Source organism: Homalodisca vitripennis, chromosome 3, assembly GCF_021130785.1.
Source record: "Homalodisca vitripennis isolate AUS2020 chromosome 3, UT_GWSS_2.1, whole genome shotgun sequence".
Taxonomy (NCBI): domain Eukaryota; kingdom Metazoa; phylum Arthropoda; class Insecta; order Hemiptera; family Cicadellidae; genus Homalodisca; species Homalodisca vitripennis.
Window position 1 is genome coordinate 60,198,878 of NC_060209.1, and position 19,086 is coordinate 60,217,963.

The 19,086-nt window shown below is 35.8% G+C and overlaps 1 protein-coding gene across 1 annotated transcript in view; it reads left to right on the plus strand.

The window, feature by feature from the left end:
• LOC124356975 overlaps window positions 1-19,086 on the plus strand; it is a 114,698-nt gene that overhangs the window by 48,678 nt on the left and 46,934 nt on the right. Inside the window, exon 2 of the mRNA XM_046808320.1 lies at window positions 3,855-3,911. Within this exon, the coding sequence (XP_046664276.1) occupies window positions 3,855-3,911 (57 nt within the window). The remainder of the gene's footprint in view (window positions 1-3,854; window positions 3,912-19,086) is intronic.

The window sequence follows — 19,086 nt, forward strand, 5'->3', positions numbered from 1 at the left end:
GGATGATAGTTTCCTTGTACAACTTCTTGATTATGCGTGAACATTCTGATAGAAAATAACACCATTTTCACTTTATTAGCCAGGCGAGTTTCACTTTTAAGCAGAGGAGCTTAACTCATGTTCCGGTACTTGGAACCCTGCAAGTATTGACTTGTGCTATAGGAGATTGGAACACAAACATTCTCTAATGATTGGGGGATGGTAAAAGCAATTATGACACCATAAAGAATAGACTGGTGAATAGAAACCTACCTCCAACGGGTGGTTGATTGTATACATCCTGTTCTGTTGGAGGTTGGGCAAAATGATGTGCTATCCCATCTGATCAAGTTAACGACAGATAGCCTGGCTCTTGGCTACATGTCGTAGCAATATAGAACGGGTATGTAACATTCAACCATAAAACCCGGGAAGAAATGCCATTCGAAATCGTTTCGACCAATTTCCCTAACGTCTTTTCTTTCAAACCAATAGAGAAAGTGGTAAACATATAAAAACAGGGATCCTTACCCCATATGACACTCCCCCAATAAGCATCACATTTAATAGACCCTGAATTAGATCGCGGATTGAACATCGCATTATTTAAAAGAAAAGTGGGTTAAAAGGTAGATAGGAAAATAAAACGTGTGGGAGACTATTCTGTGCAAGACAAGGTAAAGAACTTACTAAAAAAATCAGGTACACTTTATTTTTCTGAACAACGTCCTTGTGAGGGGTATAATTTCGTATTTTTTATGTCCGATTTTGTTTTTAGCAATTATAGGGATTCCCTTTTATAGTGGACAAGCTTTTTGTATGAGTTTGACAGTTTTGATACAGTTATAAATTCACCGAAGCTCTCGGAAGTGGCTGTGGCGGCCCGGCGCGCTGGAGTCGGATGTCAGCTAAGTACACACGGACAATTAATTTATGGTTTAATTTAAAAGTAGATTGTTTCGATTACCGGAGAGTGCTGGCGATGTGGCCCGGCCAGGTCGCGGAGATTGGGTTATTAATGCAACACAAGCGGGGAGGGCGGGCCTGGCCAGATATGTAAATAGATACTCGCGCCCACAGGTACGGCTCGCATTGTAGCCATGATCTACTGTGTATATATACGGTCTCTAATAGCAAGACAACGTACCCGTAGCAAATTGTTCTTCTTATAACAAATCTCGCCGGTTGTACTTTTGAATTATTTAAATATTTTAATGAGTGGGAGACTTTTATTTGACAATTTGCCTCGTAAAATCGGAAAGTTTATTCGCCTCAGCAATCAGCGGAGCTGGGCCCGGCTCGTGATTGTGCTTTGTGGAAAATGAGTTTGCCGTAGGTTAAATCAACAGTCGCGTATTTTACTCTGAGTTTTTGTGGGCTTAAATCATCCTGTAATATACCCGTGACAAGCGAGACGAAGCCTGGATGATTCCATGGCAGAAGAGTCTCTTAGCACTGAAGAGGACCTTGATTTACAAGTAGAATCACCGATGTTACACAATTCCGTTTCAGTTCTAGTGTCTGTCTAGTAATTTTTACTACCAGATCAGATATAGTAAGTGCCCTCCTCGAATAGTAAAAACTACTTTGGAGCGTAAATCATATGAATAAAGAGTAATGTATTCATTACACACATTCAACGCCATATAAAGTGATGGAATCTATATCCTTTATATAATACCTTAAGGTTTTTTAGCACCGTCCCTTTGTACCAATAAATCTATTGACAGCACAAAATTTCAAATAACAATTTCATGTACAACTGATGGAAATTGTTTCATCATGTCAAAAACTCCGTTGGAGTTTAGATGTAATTAACTTTATTACTTTTTGTAAATTACATAAACTTTTGGATTTTTTCATTAGAGGCACTATTAGGTTTTTATAGTAAAGCAAATTAAATTTTAATGTTATTTTGTCATCGTACAATGTTATAAACTATTTCAATTTCGTCCTTTTCATAAATTGAGAATGCCAAAACTCAAGCAGTGCTCCACAAAACATGGAATTTAAAATGCAGCACACCCATTACTGACCCCAATTTCCCACTTTTGAAAAAGAAACCAAATCGAAAAAAACAGTTCAACATCAAATTCAAGAAGTCTAATGGACACCCCGCGTTAAAGCAATCAGTTCAGTAATTAAAGAAGTTTAGAAGTGAAAAGTAATATTTACCAAATCCCATCCTGTATACTATTACTTTTGGAAAACATCGTCGACCACATGACAAAGTGGTTTAAAAAAATTGTTTTATTAACATATCAGAATTTTAATTATATGTTCTCTTAACATTTATTTGTAAAAGGTTGAGTAGTATGTTAACAATATTAAAGAATTATCGAATATTGACACATTTTTGAAAAGACTTAGAGAGTGGCTGCTAACTTTAGAACACATTGACTTTCTAATTCAAATTCAGCAGTAACATTTATGCTTGTATACCATAAATATCTTTCATCTTTTTTTTGCTTAGATTCTCTTTTTACATGCAGTCAACTAAAAAAAAATTGTTTTCTCCACGACATATTTTCTATTATTTTTGTTTCAACAATTTCTCATGCAACAAAGAAAAGAAGCACTGATAGTTGGAAGAAAATGGGCCGAAAAAAATATTAAATAAAATATTCATTCTTTCAAAATCTGGACGCTGTAAAAGAAGTATATATAATGTTTAATATTTGGAACCTCCGAACAGGCCATGTGCCTTGGAGGCCCTAAATTTTCTCTTTCTTTTTTATAATAACAATTTTATATGTAAGGAGACTGAAAAAATTTATTTAAAAAAGTTATTTTTTAAGTTACGTTATGTTATTTTTTTAAATCTAAAAACATGTTTCATTTAGTGCATATAGTCAGTCTTGGCAAGTACAATTATATTGTTTATGATTTTTAATCATGTAAGTTCTTCATATATTTTATGTATGTGTTGTGGCAGAAAGAGAAAATAAATACATTTATTTATTATGTTTAACACTTTCATCCTGTTCAGTGAAGTCTCATAGAAAATTTTTTTCTCCGGCTACCTTTCTTGGCTCCCCTCAAAAATGTACAGTATTAAAATGTACGTTTTCTTATTCATGCGTAAAAAATGTTTTTAAAGAAATAGGAACTCTCTTATTTTGTTCCAAACTTTACTACATAAACCTCTGATCATCATGTATAACTGCAGTAGTTATTCATCACGATTACAGTAGTTAGAGGAACATAATGCGACTTGTCGTAAACTGTCGCCAAAGTAGGTTACATTTCCACGCGAACCCTCCCCTGGCATTGTATTAGTTTTGCTTTACTATCCCTTGCGAGCTATCCTGGAACTAACTCTCAGCCTTGTGATTGGAGGTCTACCGACAAGCAGTTATTCTGCTTTTATTCCGAAAGTCTTATTTTAAATACCTTAAGTATATATTAATATAAGTTTTAATGTTGGAGACAATTTAAATTTTTATACCTAATAACGACTATTGCAAAAGCGAATTTTAAAGATATAACCCCAGTTCCTTCTCTCATCTTTATTAGAATACTATGAGATTCATCTGCAATATATATATATAACCAGAACCAATACAAATTAAATTAGAATACTGTATATTATTTGTTTTGGAATGATTTTAATTATGTTTTATTGTGGAAGATGGAGCTTACATTGGCTACTGTTATCTTAACTACTCGTACATTTAAACACTAAACCAATATTTAAAGTTTTAAATATTGGTTTATGTGTTTGAATGTAATGAAAAAAAAGTTTTATTGTTGTTTCATATTCATCCCAGAGTTTTTATTTGAAGATATTGATTATTATAATACTAAAATAGTGTTTTTACCCACTGAGCGGAATGTTTATGATGTCTTTGCTAAATACATTTTCTTTGTTACAGTTTCCCGGTGAAGAACCTTCAGGGAGTACTTGTCTTCAAAACACCAACTGCAACACAGTAAGTTGATTTAACAAGCTTTTAGACGTATAAATTTACTGACATGAATATGGGCTATTTAAAATTGATGGCATGATCCAGGGGCAAATAGTAATTTCTACTTGTGTCTTGTATCCGGGAATGCGCCTTTAAGTACTAATCCTCTAATATTGTTTAGTTCACTACCTTAATGTTCACAGAAACGCACAAGAAATGTTGCAGCTCTACAACTGAGAGGTCTTAGTTTCGATACCTAAAAAGTTCAAGGAAATTAACAAAAACGATCAAGACCATTTCTCTGAAAACTTGTAGAGTCCTAAATTAAAATATCATTCTCGTATAAAAGCTACCTTTGATAAAGTTAATACTTATGTTTATCATGAAGTCCGTGATCTGAGATTTTTTGATGCAGTGAACTTTATTTGAAACGTTTCTTAGTTTTTTTATATTTTTATGGGATTAAAAATAATCACTAAGACATATGCTTTTTTAAACATTTTCTACGTACGATTCTCGAAAATTTAAAGTTTTTCTCAGTTGGAACTTTTAAGGCATTTTTCCTGCCGCCTACAGCGGAGCTTATGCGGTAAAGATCGATTTTATAATAATATATATTTGTATAAATTAATAAAGATTTTTTTATGAACTTATCTAGATTCATGATTAGGCGATCTTTGTCCATAAACTTCCTTCATTCCCCAGTTATGGCCTAACTTTGAAGCGCGAGAAAACTAATAACCATAATATGCCACTTTTCATAATACAAATACAAATATACAAATATAATAATTTTTTTAACTCAGTCAATTATTTATGAAACTAAAGAACATTTAAGAAAATAGGCTATATTAATTAAGTATCACAATTTTTCAGCAATTGTGTAACGTGCCGTATTTTCAAGAACATTAAGTTAAAATCGTATTATTTCAAAAAAGCTCTATAAACTCCACCGAGATTTTGGAATTTTTCATATATATATATATATATATATATATATATATATATATATATATATATATATATAAATATTAGGGGAAAAGAGTGGTAAAAAGAAAGGGCAGTCAAACTTTTTACCGAGAATATATGTGCAATATTTACGTGTTACATGTCAGTTGGCTTCCGCAGTTCATTTTATCCATCACGGATAAAGCTTTATCATGAGATAAGACCCTGAGGGATGTTGTAAACAGGTTTGTGAAAGACATGATGCACTTTTTATTACTCCTTTTTATCGATGTGACCTTATTTCAAGATAGTCTTTATAAAATAATATAAATGGCAGTAAATTATTAATTACTCAGATATGAAGTAATTATACCTTTGAAATGAATCAATAAAACAGTTTGATCCTTTATTTAAACCTAGATTGTAGTTGTGTTAGGCTATTTATTCATCATCACAAATTAATAAATTGTTGTGCCTTTACACCACCCCCAAGCTTTCTGCAACCTGAAAGCCGTGTTGTAGGATGGATCACTGTAATCTGTGATGCACACCTGCCTGAAGAGATCCAGTAAGACCAAAACACGGAGTACTAGTAGAATAGCAGTCTTCACAAGGCTTTCATTCCGAGCGAAGTCAGTGACTTATGGAATGGAAAAGATGGTTCCAAACCTATCATACTATGCGCAATAGCAAGTCAGTGACAACACAACAGTATAGTCAGTCGGTGCTCAACGCTCAACGTACTCCAGGAACAGAACAAGCACACTTCGGCGTTTGCTTATGTGCAGGTAACACATGGTGCTCTGTACTTCATATGCAAAGAAGTGCACTTCATAATCTTCGGAAGGAATATGTTTCTGATTCATTCTTCTTCTTAAGTGATTTGTTCAGGTGCACAATTGAGAAAAAGAGAACAACCTACAATGAATGGCTTCTGGGTATACCGGAAGGGCTCTATTGTTGTTAGTTGTCTCTGATGGCGAAGCCAAACATCACGTCGGTTCAAACAGTTCGCTCTTGAACCTCCATCAGATTCAATTCCATTGACTGAACGCTCTGCTTCGGTACCAGCCACATTGCTGAGGACAATTAGCACAATTCCGCTGGCTGAAGGCTCTGCTTCAGTAGCAGCCACATCGCTGAGACAAGTAACATTGAATTTTCTTTCACATTCGCTTCAAAAGAAGAACGAACCACAAACATATTCTTTCTGACAATTATGGTTCACACATGAAGTACAGTCCATAAGCCACTGTCTCCGCTCGGAATGAAAACGTTAGGAAAAGAGCCAAAACTATTATTTTATTGGTATTCCGTATTTCAACCTTACTGAATCTCTTCAGGTTGGTGTGGAACATAGATTGCAGTGATCTGCCGACGATACGGCTTTCAGATTGCAGAAACCCTTAAGGTTGGCATGAAGGCAGTAGAATGTATAACCTTGAATACTTATCCGCCATAGAAACATCACCGTATTTCAAGAAATATTTAATTAATTTTAAAAATAAGGAATAATAATAAGAAACATTTAATACAAATGAACACAGCAACTACATCAGCGTCTAGCTGATCCAAGCCTATATTAGTACTAAGATAGGACGTACACATATTGTTGGATTAATTTATAATGTAATCCATACATAAAAAAGTTTTCGCAATGCAATCCATGCACGGTCGTGAGTTTTATAATGGCAATTAAACTATTAGACGAACAATAACATATTTTTGAAGAATGTACAGGATATAATATTTTTTAAATACATGTGTTATAGCTAGGCAGTTTTTGTAAGTAGTTTAATACGTGTATTCTTAATATTTTAAGGTTTCAGTATGGCGTCCTTATAGATTTCCAGAAACCTACAAATTATACTTTGAGTATTAAGCACTGTATTTTAGGACTGAATATATCAGTAGAAAGAGTAAATGGCATTTCTTAGTTACTCAATTACCTTTAATGATTAACAGATTAAAACTTATTAAAGACGAGTATCGATGTAATTTGTAAACACGCAACAACTTGCAATATCTTAATTATATTTAAAACTCCAATACAACGCCGTTTTTTCGTTATTTCAAATGTATTGACCTTAGGGTTAAAGAGTCTTTATAGACGTCAATGTAAGGGTGACCAATATCTTCCATATTGATGCCATGAAAATGCCAGAAGCAATAATTTTGAAGTAAGCATACTTTTAAAATCTTAAATAGGTTCAATAAAAGGTTGTGTTATATCATTGTGTTATACAAGTTCACACTTTGGTATGTGACTTCAAAATGAGTTTCAAGTATCCTAAAACAAGTATTTCATCTCTTATGGGAATCAAAATAAGGTAGAGTATTGGTCAGAGTCGGTGGAGTGACGTCACAGAGGTCGGTTCAACAACTCCATAAACTCCCTCACGCTTTATTCTCCCGCTCTGACTTATTGTTTACGACCGTCTCTAGATTAGTATAATTTTACAACCGTATAAATTAATATACGACTCTTATTGTTTGCTAAAATAGCCCGAGCGATACGTCACGGTTTATTATTTATGTGTGTTTTGTCGAGTTCCCAGTCATATATCTCCTGCTTGAACATCATGAACAAATTTATGCCGTATCCGTTACAAGTCCTGTTCGTATAAATAAACACGAACGCGTAGAAAGAGCCTTTGTCGTTCATAAACTTCACGTGTGTATTTGCAAGTTCCCTCACATTGCATAATCAACTAACAGTAAAAGTAACATTCAAGTACTCTTTATTTTTGGCTGAGCGTTAGCAGAGTTCAGCACGATATCTCGAAAACAAACTGACCTGTTGACGACATTTTGCATGAAGTTCAATTTCTATATTGGTAGCATCAAGTTCGATTATGGGGCATGTCACTGCATATGATTTGGCTGAACGTCAGCAAATATTTCTACATTTATCATATGGATAACCATCATAACAACAGTTATTATTATCGCAGAATAAATAAATTTGGAAACAAACTGAATACAATCATATGACGTCATTGCAAGATTTCCACATAGTAGCCTAACTACTGGAATTAAATGAGCTGTAGACTATCTATTAATAGAACTACTATTAATAGATAGTCTATTAATATGTACGTCATGTTAATGACTATCATATTCGGCATTCGACTATTCGGCAACTGCATATGTACGTCATGCCACTTGCCGAATCAGGCTTCGCTAGAACTTGCATGCAAAATGTGAAGTATAGAGCTATGAACATAGACGATTGGGTGTTGGTTATTTATACACTAAATAAATTAGTGTATAACAGCTGGATAGTTAGGCAGACAGACAATCATCCAGAAAATAAATTTACACAAACATCACGTTTAGCCACATCCCATGGTTGGACATGATGGTGCATAGAACACATGCTGAGCACTTTAGAAATGAAGCTTCGTGCATTATTTAAATTTTACGGATGAAATCTTTCTCAAGTTATCTTGCTACATGGTTCATTAAAATGTTTGTTCATTAAGTTAGGTTTCATATGCTAAAATAATAAAATTCCTGTGTGAGAGAAAGGGCACTACAACCCAATATTGCAATGAAATCATCTTGTTACAAACTTTAAACATTGACTTTCCAGTCTATTATTGTTTTCGTTTTACTCACATGCTGAAATCACATACACAAATCGTTGTCATCCAAATCCCAAGGAATGAAATGGAGCATCATCAATGTTGTTCAAATGGAAATGCAGCTTCATTCAAACTTTCAAGTCCGTTGGTCATTTCGTTATCGAATTATCATGCGGAAAGATAGACAGATAAAATTAAATTTTTCAGCCTATCGAGTGATAGATTAATTACTACGATACTTAATTACTACGTTGTAAGTCACTCGTGTGACATGTGACACCACACAAGACAGACAGTGTAGCTGTAGCAGGCGCAGGTGACATGTATCAACCGTAACTCCAATTACGCCTTGATGACGTCATTAGGAACATAATCGTTCCACACCCATCCTCCGGGTGATTGCACGTCCCCTATCTCCACTTGATGAAAATTACTATATTTTCTTAATCGAAAGACGAATGTAGTGTAACGTTTTACAACATTTGCTCAAGACAGATTTATTCTTTTGGAATTTTGGGACATAAGAAAAATGATTTCTTACGTTAATTAATTGTCGAAACCATAGCATCATCTCGTTAATTAACTCGAAATTTTAGGTTTTGTACTATCGTAACATTGTAACTCTAAATATTTGTAACAATAATTAAAAATAATAAAGCACTTACGTACAAAGCTCAGAAATATTACCACCTGTTATTATTACTTCTCAAAGGATAGTTTGGATGTTTGAATTCTCATTCATCTAACAAAGTAGTTTACGGTTGTTTTAAATATAATCTATTGTGTTTAGGGTTTCACTTAAAACCTACAGCCCTCAATAGATGGCTTAGAACATAACGTATCAAATACATTGTTCTTTTATATTTCTTCCGGATCGTCCTTAATCATCTTGTTTTCTACAAGATTGACCGGCTGTGTGTAAAAATCGAAGAGCGGAGAAATTGCTATTAATCATAAAGGTGGTTAACAGCTGTTTAAAGAAAGGCTGGACTGGATTACTTCTTAGATTAACTAACGGTTTTGAATACATACAGATAAAAATGGTTATCTTTAAATCCTAGGGTGACTGCGTTTTTTAGTGTGGCAGCCCGTATTATGTTCATTCCAGTCCGAGTCAAATACCACTTTATAAGAATACGCAACACAAGAGAGGGGTATCATGGACAATGCCGCTTGCGCGGTGTAAAGTTCTTATAGTATTTAGGACGGTAACGGGGGCTTTATATGGTCTAGTGGGTCGGGAACACAAGCGCTCTGTAAACTCGATATTATTTGTGTAAGACTCGATGGCTTGCCATCACTAACAGGTAGTATGTGGAGTGATTTATATGCTGCAAAGTCGTCCAAGAACCAACAGATATACATTAGAGCTGCTCTTAGCAGAACCATGGTACAGACAAGTGTTAGCATCTTCCTTATTCCCCGGAATCCAGTCATTTTAGAGCGCGAAGTTCTTGGTAGGTTTTGGCCTGTTGTTTGGGGTGTATCCCCTATATTCATCAGTAAGGTTTTTTAGGCACCTTATGGAATATGTGGTCATTCCACCTTGTCTATGAAGATATATTCCAACGAACATCAAACAGAACACATAACCTTTCATCAGAACACATTCACGAGAATAGCATCTCCTGACATAACGACATGACCATACTCAACGTCTACAAAAAGCGAATGAACAACTAGGGGGATTGAATTCAGATGAGTTTATCTAGAGATTATTGAGTGTTGGATACAATTGTTCAGAATAAATTAACCACTACAGCGCGGTGTGGTTAGTCCACCTGTCCACGTGTCGGGATTGGGTAATTAAACAGAAGTCAGCGCAGTGAGTACTAAAACCCATTATATCAGGCCTGCCCTTTCCTACCGGTTATCTGAAGATTGAGGCTATTGAAATGTTGGATAAAATTGTTCAGAATAAGTGACCACTACAGCGCGGTGTGGTTAGTCCACCTATCCACGTGTCGGGAGTGGGTAATTAAACAGAAGTCAGCGCAGTGAGTACTAAAACCCATTATATCAGACCTGTCCTTTCCTACCGGTTTATCTGAAGATTGAGGCTATTGAAATGTTGGATACAATTGTTCAGAATAAGTGACCACTACAGCGCGGTGTGGTTAGTCCACCTATCCACGTGTCGGGAGTGGGTAATTAAACAGAAGTCAGCGCAGTGAGTACTAAAACCCATTATATCAGACCTGTCCTTTCCTACCGGTTTATCTGAAGATTGAGGCTATTGATTGTTGGATACAATTGTTCAGAATAAGTGACCACTACAGCGCGGTGTGGTTAAGTCCACCTATCCACGTGTCGGGAGTGGGTAATTAAACAGAAGTCAGCGCAGTGAGTACTAAAACCCATTATATCAGACCTGTCCTTTCCTACCGGTTTATCTGAAGATTGAGGCTATTGAAATGTTGGATACAATTGTTCAGAATAAGTGACCACTACAGCGCGGTGTGGTTAGTCCACCTATCCACGTGTCGGGATTGGGTAATTAAACAGAAGTCAGCGCAGTGAGTACTAAAACCCATTATATCAGACCTGTCCTTTCCTACCGGTTTATCTGAAGATTGAGGCTATTGAAATTGTTGGATACAATTGTTCAGAATAAGTGACCACTACAGCACGGTGTGGTTAGTCCACCTATCCACGTGTCGGGAGTGGGTAATTAAACAGAAGTCAGCGCAGTGAGTACTAAAACCCATTATATCAGACCTGTCCTTTCCTACCGGTTTATCTGAAGATTGAGGCTATTGATTGTTGGATACAATTGTTCAGAATAAGTGACCACTACAGCGCGGTGTGGTTAGTCCACCTATCCACGTGTCGGGAGTGGGTAATTAAACAGAAGTCAGCGCAGTGAGTACTAAAACCCATTATATCAGACCTGTCCTTTCCTACTGGTTTATCTGAAGATTGAGGCTATTGATTGTTGGATACAATTGTTCAGAATAAGTGACCACTAAAGCGCGGTGTGGTTAGTCCACCTATCCACGTGTCGGGATTGGGTAATTAAACAGAACTCAGCGCATTGAGTACTAAAACCCATTATATCAGACCTGTCCTTTCCTACCGGTTTATCTGAAGATTGAGGCTATTGAAATGTTGGATACAATTGTTCAGAATAAGTGACCACTACAGCGCGGTGTGGTTAGTCCACCTATCCACGTGTCGGGATTGGGTAATTAAACAGAACTCAGCGCAGTGAGTACTAAAACCCATTATATCAGACCTGTCCTTTCCTACCGGTTTATCTGAAGATTGAGGCTATTGATTGTTGGATACAATTGTTCAGAATAAGTGACCACTACAGCGCGGTGTGGTTAGTCCACCTATCCACGTGTCGGGAGTGGGTAATTAAACAGAAGTCAGCGTAGTGAGTACTAAAACCCATTATATCAGACCTGTCCTTTCCTACCGGTTTATCTGAAGATTGAGGCTATTGATTGTTGGATACAATTGTTCAGAATAAGTGACCACTAAAGCGCGGTGTGGTTAGTCCACCTATCCACGTGTCGGGAGTGGGTAATTAAACAGAAGTCAGCGTAGTGAGTACTAAAACCCATTATATCAGACCTGTCCTTTCCTACCGGTTTATCTGAAGATTGAGGCTATTGAAATGTTGGATAAAATTGTTCAGAATAAGTGACCACTACAGCGCGGTGTGGTTAGTCCACCTATCCACGTGTCGGGAGTGGGTAATTAAACAGAAGTCAGCGTAGTGAGTACTAAAACCCATCATACCCATCAAAACCCATTGATAGTGACACTGTCATTGAATTTATGACAAACACAACCCCAACAATCAGAGAAAAGGAAGAAATTCGTTGACGAATTAGTCATCTAAATCAGAGGAAGAAGAAGAAAAAGGCAAGCAATGAAGATACTGTAGTTGAGACCAAAGGCTGAAAAGTTATTATGCGATAAATATCGACAAAAATTCATGCTAAGCTAAATAAGAGATTACTAGCCTTTAATGAATTTCTCAATAGATTCTCGTTACTATAAACCTACGCATCTTTAGTTCCGATGAAATTACTGCAGCAGCGAACTCAGTGCACGAAATGTTTGCAACTGACTTTGAAATGTCTTTTGTTGTTGAGTTGTTTCAGGGGGACTTTTACATGGGTACTGAAGGAATTTTAACATCAAGAAAAGTCGGAGAGTGGCGAAGAAATGTCCTTATCACAACTTAACAAGTTCTCATGTGACAGGACCTTTAGGACTTATACTCAAATATACGTATTTTCCTAAATTGTTTATATGTACACCGATTGTGAAGTTAAAAGATCGTTTTATGTTGTACTGTCCAGAATAAAAAGTTTGAGATCTATTGTTGATCAAAAATTAGTCTATATTTCTTTTTGGTATTGAATAAGACCTGACTGTTAAATTTTATTTAAATGACGTTATTGATGACTTTTCAATGTTAAAGCAAGGAGTAAGCAGTTTAAATGAACACAAGCAGTTCTGTTGTAGCTATCAGATATTTATATTTTGTACTATACCTTTTATTACAATATCAGTTTTATATCAGATCAATGAATAGTTATATTTTGAATACCTTTAATATAAGAATACCGTTATTTATAAGAAAAGAATATATTACACTGTATAACCTAATATAATATTTTTTCTTTCTTTTTGCAAAAGGTAGAACAATTTTTCGATGGTTACTGTCTATGATGTTATTCTTGTGGTTTGAGATGAGAGGGGGATAGAGGCAGAAAATATCTAGTGCCCAAGGGCGTAAATTTGTACATCCGGCCTTGAGTACAGCCAGTGTGGTTAGTCCACCTGTCCACGTGTTGGTGTCCGGTAATTAAACAGAGGTCAGCACAGTAAGTGCCAGAACCGATACTATCAGGCCTGTCCTCTCCTTCCAGTTTTCTGTGTTGCATTCGTATCCATGCACGTACTGGTAATGGTAACGTAGTGATATCTTTAAAATTATACTGCTACAAATATGCACCTTCAGTAACACACACCAAAATGTTTATTTCCAATTATCGTGACAAATTTCATACAAAAGATATCAATTGTCTTAGAGTTACTAGAATGCTTACACTTATTCAATCATTTTGTATTGTACTGCATGTCATTTTTATGTCTCCTGAGTGATATTTTCCGTTAATTATGAACCTATTATAAATAAGAAACCGTTATAGCAATGTGATCGGTTTATACAAGCTAAATATTATTTGGTAAGTCGCGCTTGTATCTGTATAATAAAAATAACAAATATTGTGCTAAAGCGATTTAACACAAGAATATCCGGAGTAAATCATTGTCTGCACCTATTTATGAAAGTTATATATAATTACCACATTAAATGTATTACACAATATCTTTAAAAATGATAAAAGAATCGTTTATTCACTTAATAGAACATACAGTTTGCAGAATAAATCACTAATACGTTCTTTATTTAGTATACATTTTTGTTAGTTAACAATGATACGCAACGAAATTCAACCGGCGATCTGAATGCACCAGACAATAACTCACTAGTGAGCCAATTTTTCATGTGAAGCGGTCGCGTGAGTCCCATATCGCTGTATCGTTATAAATCACAAGTATTGTAAACTGTTCCCAGCAGGCCACGGCACGCTCCATTGTCCCAGGGCCGGGACGCCGGGACCTGTAGCCATTCATCGTTTCACGCCCGGAGTGCGAGGGCTGACCCCGGCTCCGTTCCGCCCCATCGCCCCGGGTCCGGTCGGAGCACCGCACTCACTATGTGGGTCACTCACACAGCGGCAATTTGCCGGTGCATGCGCTCAGTAATGAGTGACCGATACCGGGGAAGGTCGCAGTCCGAAGCCTCCTTGATTAGAAACGTGGCAGTTTAATTTGATGTGCTATTTGGGTCGGATAGTCGAGCACAGGTGCGCGCTCTACTACTGCTGCTGTTGGAGCCGTGCCCGCCGCACCGCACCCCACTCTAAATTACTCTATTACGATCCTGCTACTACGGCGTCAGGACGCCCGTCTGCAATCATTTGATAAGTGATAAGAATTCAATTAACATTGTATTTAGTGATATAACTATTTTATGATTTATGAGGTCTAATGAAAACATCGCACACGAGCATTGTAAGAGCAGTTCTGTCTAGCACCACAATAGAAACTTCATTTGCAAGCAAATTTGCAGTGACCGCTGAGGACCCCCCACGTGGCGCGGGCTGCTACCGGCTCTACCAGCATACCAAGTAGTCCTCTGACCACGTGATGGCTATCGATATCTTAATTGGTTATTTACCCGCTGACACTCGTACAAATACTGGCCCCTCCCTCGACCGGTGATTGCTTCTTTCAATTTCAATGCGGTTATTTCTTACGACTGCACTCCTCATTTTCCGCCCTGCCGCCAAAACGGACCACACAGACGGCCGTGACAGCTACCGTGCATAGCAATCAGCCGTTCACTTGTCGCTAGCCGGGCACCGAGATCATTATTACTTTTACGGCCTCGATGAATATTCAGCTGCCACTGGGATGGTTTAGTCTTCTATCTGAGCTCACGAATTGCCGGCGAAGTTCGATCTCTAACAACTCATTATGCTATAAAAGTGGTGGTCGTGCTTCAAAATGAAATGAAATTCATTAAAGCATTTTTGTATGTACGAGTACATGTTTATTGCAGAGAAAAAGGGATGAAGTGGCCAAGGTGCTGCAAATTAGAAAGTCTAACTATAACGTTACAGATTGTAGCCTATAAGGGAGACCTTTCTTTTTAGGTGTAAAATATTTCCTTATCAAAAGATACTCTGTTTCTTTCTGTTTGGGAAAATATATAATACTTTATATGTAAAACTATTGGTTCGCGGCAAAAATAATGTTTAAAATTGAGTGTGCACGGTTTCGTTGCTGAGATTCTTGTAACTGTACCAGTTAAGTGAGGCCATGTTACTGTTCATTTCTATATAATTTATATTACTTTAGGATTGTTGGAAAGAACTAATTTACAGTGACTTTACCAAGAAAGAATTATAAATATCGCTGCCTTCATTGGAAAAACCAAACCCAAATGAAATTCTTTTGTTTAATATGGCAAAGGATTCCTAAAACTGTTTGTAAGACTCAATAAACTAAAACTAGGGACAAAATATGCAGTCATTGGTTTCATTGAAGAAGCGGTAGGAAAACTAAATATTTTGGATAGGCTAGGCATTTGACCTGGAAAGTTTTCGATATATGACTTTAGACTTAGAAAATCGACTCGGAGAGAAAGAAAAGCTGGTAAAGAAGCAAAAAATAGAAAGAGAATCAAAAGGTTACTGAAAATGAAAACAGAAGACAGTGAAGATGAAAGTTACTTACCTGTTGGGTTTTAACAGTGAAAGGTCTTGCTCACTTGGACTTGGTCTTGGAAAACCTTAAGTCAATCCATCAAAATAATTCTTACTATAATAATGAGGATGGATGATTTGAAAAGTACAACATGTTTTCGAAAGTGTCATCTTAATATTTCTTGCACAAAAATGTAACACAACGTTTCGAGGATTTGAAACTATCTCTACTAACTTTGTCAGTAAAACCTTAACGCATAAGGCCAAGCATACAAAAATAAAAACTAACTAATATGTAATGATGAACCCACCAAAGTCAAAGGTAACAACAGAGAGTTACCCCAAATAAACTTAAGCATGTGCCTTGTGGCCTAAAGTGGTTAGATCAACCGCTGATCATATCACTGCAGGCTCACTGAATACCACATACTGCACTCACCACATAAGGTAAGAGAATTCGGGTGACACGTGAAGAAGGGGATGGATCCCAATCTTCGAAACGTAGTGTTCTATTTGTGTAAACATTCTATAAGGCATCATTCCATATATTTATTTATTTATTTTTCAATTTTACATGACAGCTACAGGACATGATATAGCACAAACAAAGTACAAAACCTTCAATTATTCCCAAAACAGCCATCCTAACTAAAATTAATGTACTCTTAATATGAACTTTACATAACAAACTAAACTAAACTAAACTGCTGGCAGTTACACAAATTAATATTTAAATTTCTTTACACAACATAAATAAATGAACTCTATACAATTTAAATAAAAATAACAACTTGCTTCATTGTACACATACACTTCTACAATGAACAATAAATTAAATCAAAATAAAATATCGTTCCATGTATCTAATGTATTCATCGTAAAACATGTTACTACGCCTAGAATGTACAGAGTAAATCAACTCGTTATTTAAGAAAGAGAAAGGCCACAAGGGAAGGGAGGAGGGACGAATAAAGTAATCCGATTAACACCCTAATTTGGTTGGAATAGCAATCAGAGTTACATAAGGTTGTCCTAATTAAATAACAGTGACTCGGACAATGACTGGCAATAAAGTGCAACAATGGTGCTGGCGCATGCGCGAGGACCGATGCTGGTTTACGGTGTATTGTACGGCCACCACCGCCGCACTGATACCGTATAATTACGTGTGAAAGGAGGGAACGTGTGCCCCCGGCCCCGCGGAAACTGGGCTAATGTTAGACTCAGCTGATCAGCCCAATAGAATAATGGCTCCTCATTAAACGGTTTCGTAACCCTGTCGCAGGTTTCCAAACAGTAAGCCTTGCATAATTGCTGAGTTCCACCGCGCACCGGCATCACGTTTGACGTGAGTGCAGTGAGTGCAGAAATGCTGATGTTGTTAAACAGCGAGCCGATCAGATGGAATTAAAATCGGTGCTCCAGAAAAAATAAGAACTTGACGCAATATAAGGGATTAATCAATTTCTTAAGTATTAAAATAATAACCTTCCGACAGAATTAGTGGTATTAGTTGTTATGAAAGAAAGAATTTAATTTTAGAGATCAATAGTAAAATTAATTTAATATACGAGCCTTGTAAAACACACAAGATTTAAAATATTATAACTCTTTTTCGAATGTTGACATTTCTCTTGAATTTAAAACTGTATGTCATCAATATTGTAAGAAGTTTGTTTTTGACAATGGAAGGATTGTGAAGGAAAAAGGATTTTTCCGGACAGTTGCCATCATTCATTAATAAAATAACAATCAGTATCAGTACGTTTCGAGATCTTTAATCTGATCTCTTCCTCAAGTGAATAACTAACGTAACACATTACTACTATCTAGGTTAAAATAAACAAATCATACCAGAGCGTTGTGACATGCATAAGTCAGGAAACGCCATGTTGTGAGTCTACGCCATGCACAATACTATATAACATGCACTTAACAAATCAAAATACTAATTATTATAACAGAACTACAGAAGGCATGTCACAATAAGTCTGCACTCACCGGCCAACCAAATTGAATCGTTTGCATCACTGGTGGCTAATGTCCTGAAAATCCTGTTTCCTTCAAAAGAGTGTACGGATTTCACCCAGACTATAAAAAGAATAGTTTAACTTCAGCCTGTAAAATATGAATATTCAATTCTCTCACACTATGGGTGTTAACATATTCCTGAATTTATTAGCAAAGATTTATCCCATTGATAAAAGATGTACTCTTTGACTTTGCAATAAAGTATACTTTGTGGCATGTTTGTCGTGTCAATTTAATTTTTTATTTATTTGTTTATTATTTAATTTGCATTGGTTACTTAATTTGTAAATATAACTTATAATCAAGACAACTAGAAAAGAGGTTTCTAAATTTTATTATTTAGCTGGCTGAGGTTAGATATTATTTAAGCCATATCATAAGTAATATCGTCTGTTTGGTATGAATGAATTAATTAAAGTAGTTATCGTGTTCACCTGTACGAGTAGTTACTTAATATCTAAATTTTTCAAAATTTTGTACTAACTCGATGCCGTTTTGAATCTTCACAAGATACTGATAAACATATAACAATTTTTAAGCCCTGATTATTCTGTAATACCTTACAATTCTTCCGCCCTGTTCTTAATAATGGGGATATTATTGTACAAGCTCATACACAAGCTGTTCCAAAATTCATATCAAAATAATGCATCTGAGAAAATGAAATATGTAATATAAAAAGGGGTTTCAGGTCAGTCAATTTCTATTAAATTACCTAAAGTGTATTAACGTTGTTTATTTCTCACGATTATTTTGCACTTTTTTAAAATAGAAAACTGACAATAATTGTAAGTAAAGGTTTTAGGCAGTAGGGCTAAAAAATTAAATATTCTCACATATTTTTCTTACTTAAATTTTAAGTGAAATATTAAGCTATCAAAAGTACAAAAAGGTTTTAATTTAGGAATTTCTCATAAAATTTGAAATTAATTTGTGTAAATGTTCTTCTTCTGTATAACTCTTAACATATTTTATATTTTCGAAACTATTATTATATGTATTTCGATTGTTCAAAACATAAAAACATTCAATTTATTACATTTTTATCTAAATCTAAAATAAAATGGCAGGATACAGTACTTTATAAGCAATTAAATTTCCATTTGTATAATAAAAATAATCCATTCCATTCTTCTGCTTATACCAAATACAAACCAGCCGTACATGTTAGCCCTGGATTTTGGTATCCAATAACTCTTTTTGCTGTATCTCTATTTCTCTATTTGGTCGCTGGGTTTTCTGGCAAATAAGTTGTCGATCTGATCATTTCCGGTCTGATAACTGTACGTTGTACGCACACTCACTGGCAGCAGATGTGTGGTTTTCACACCTTTACAG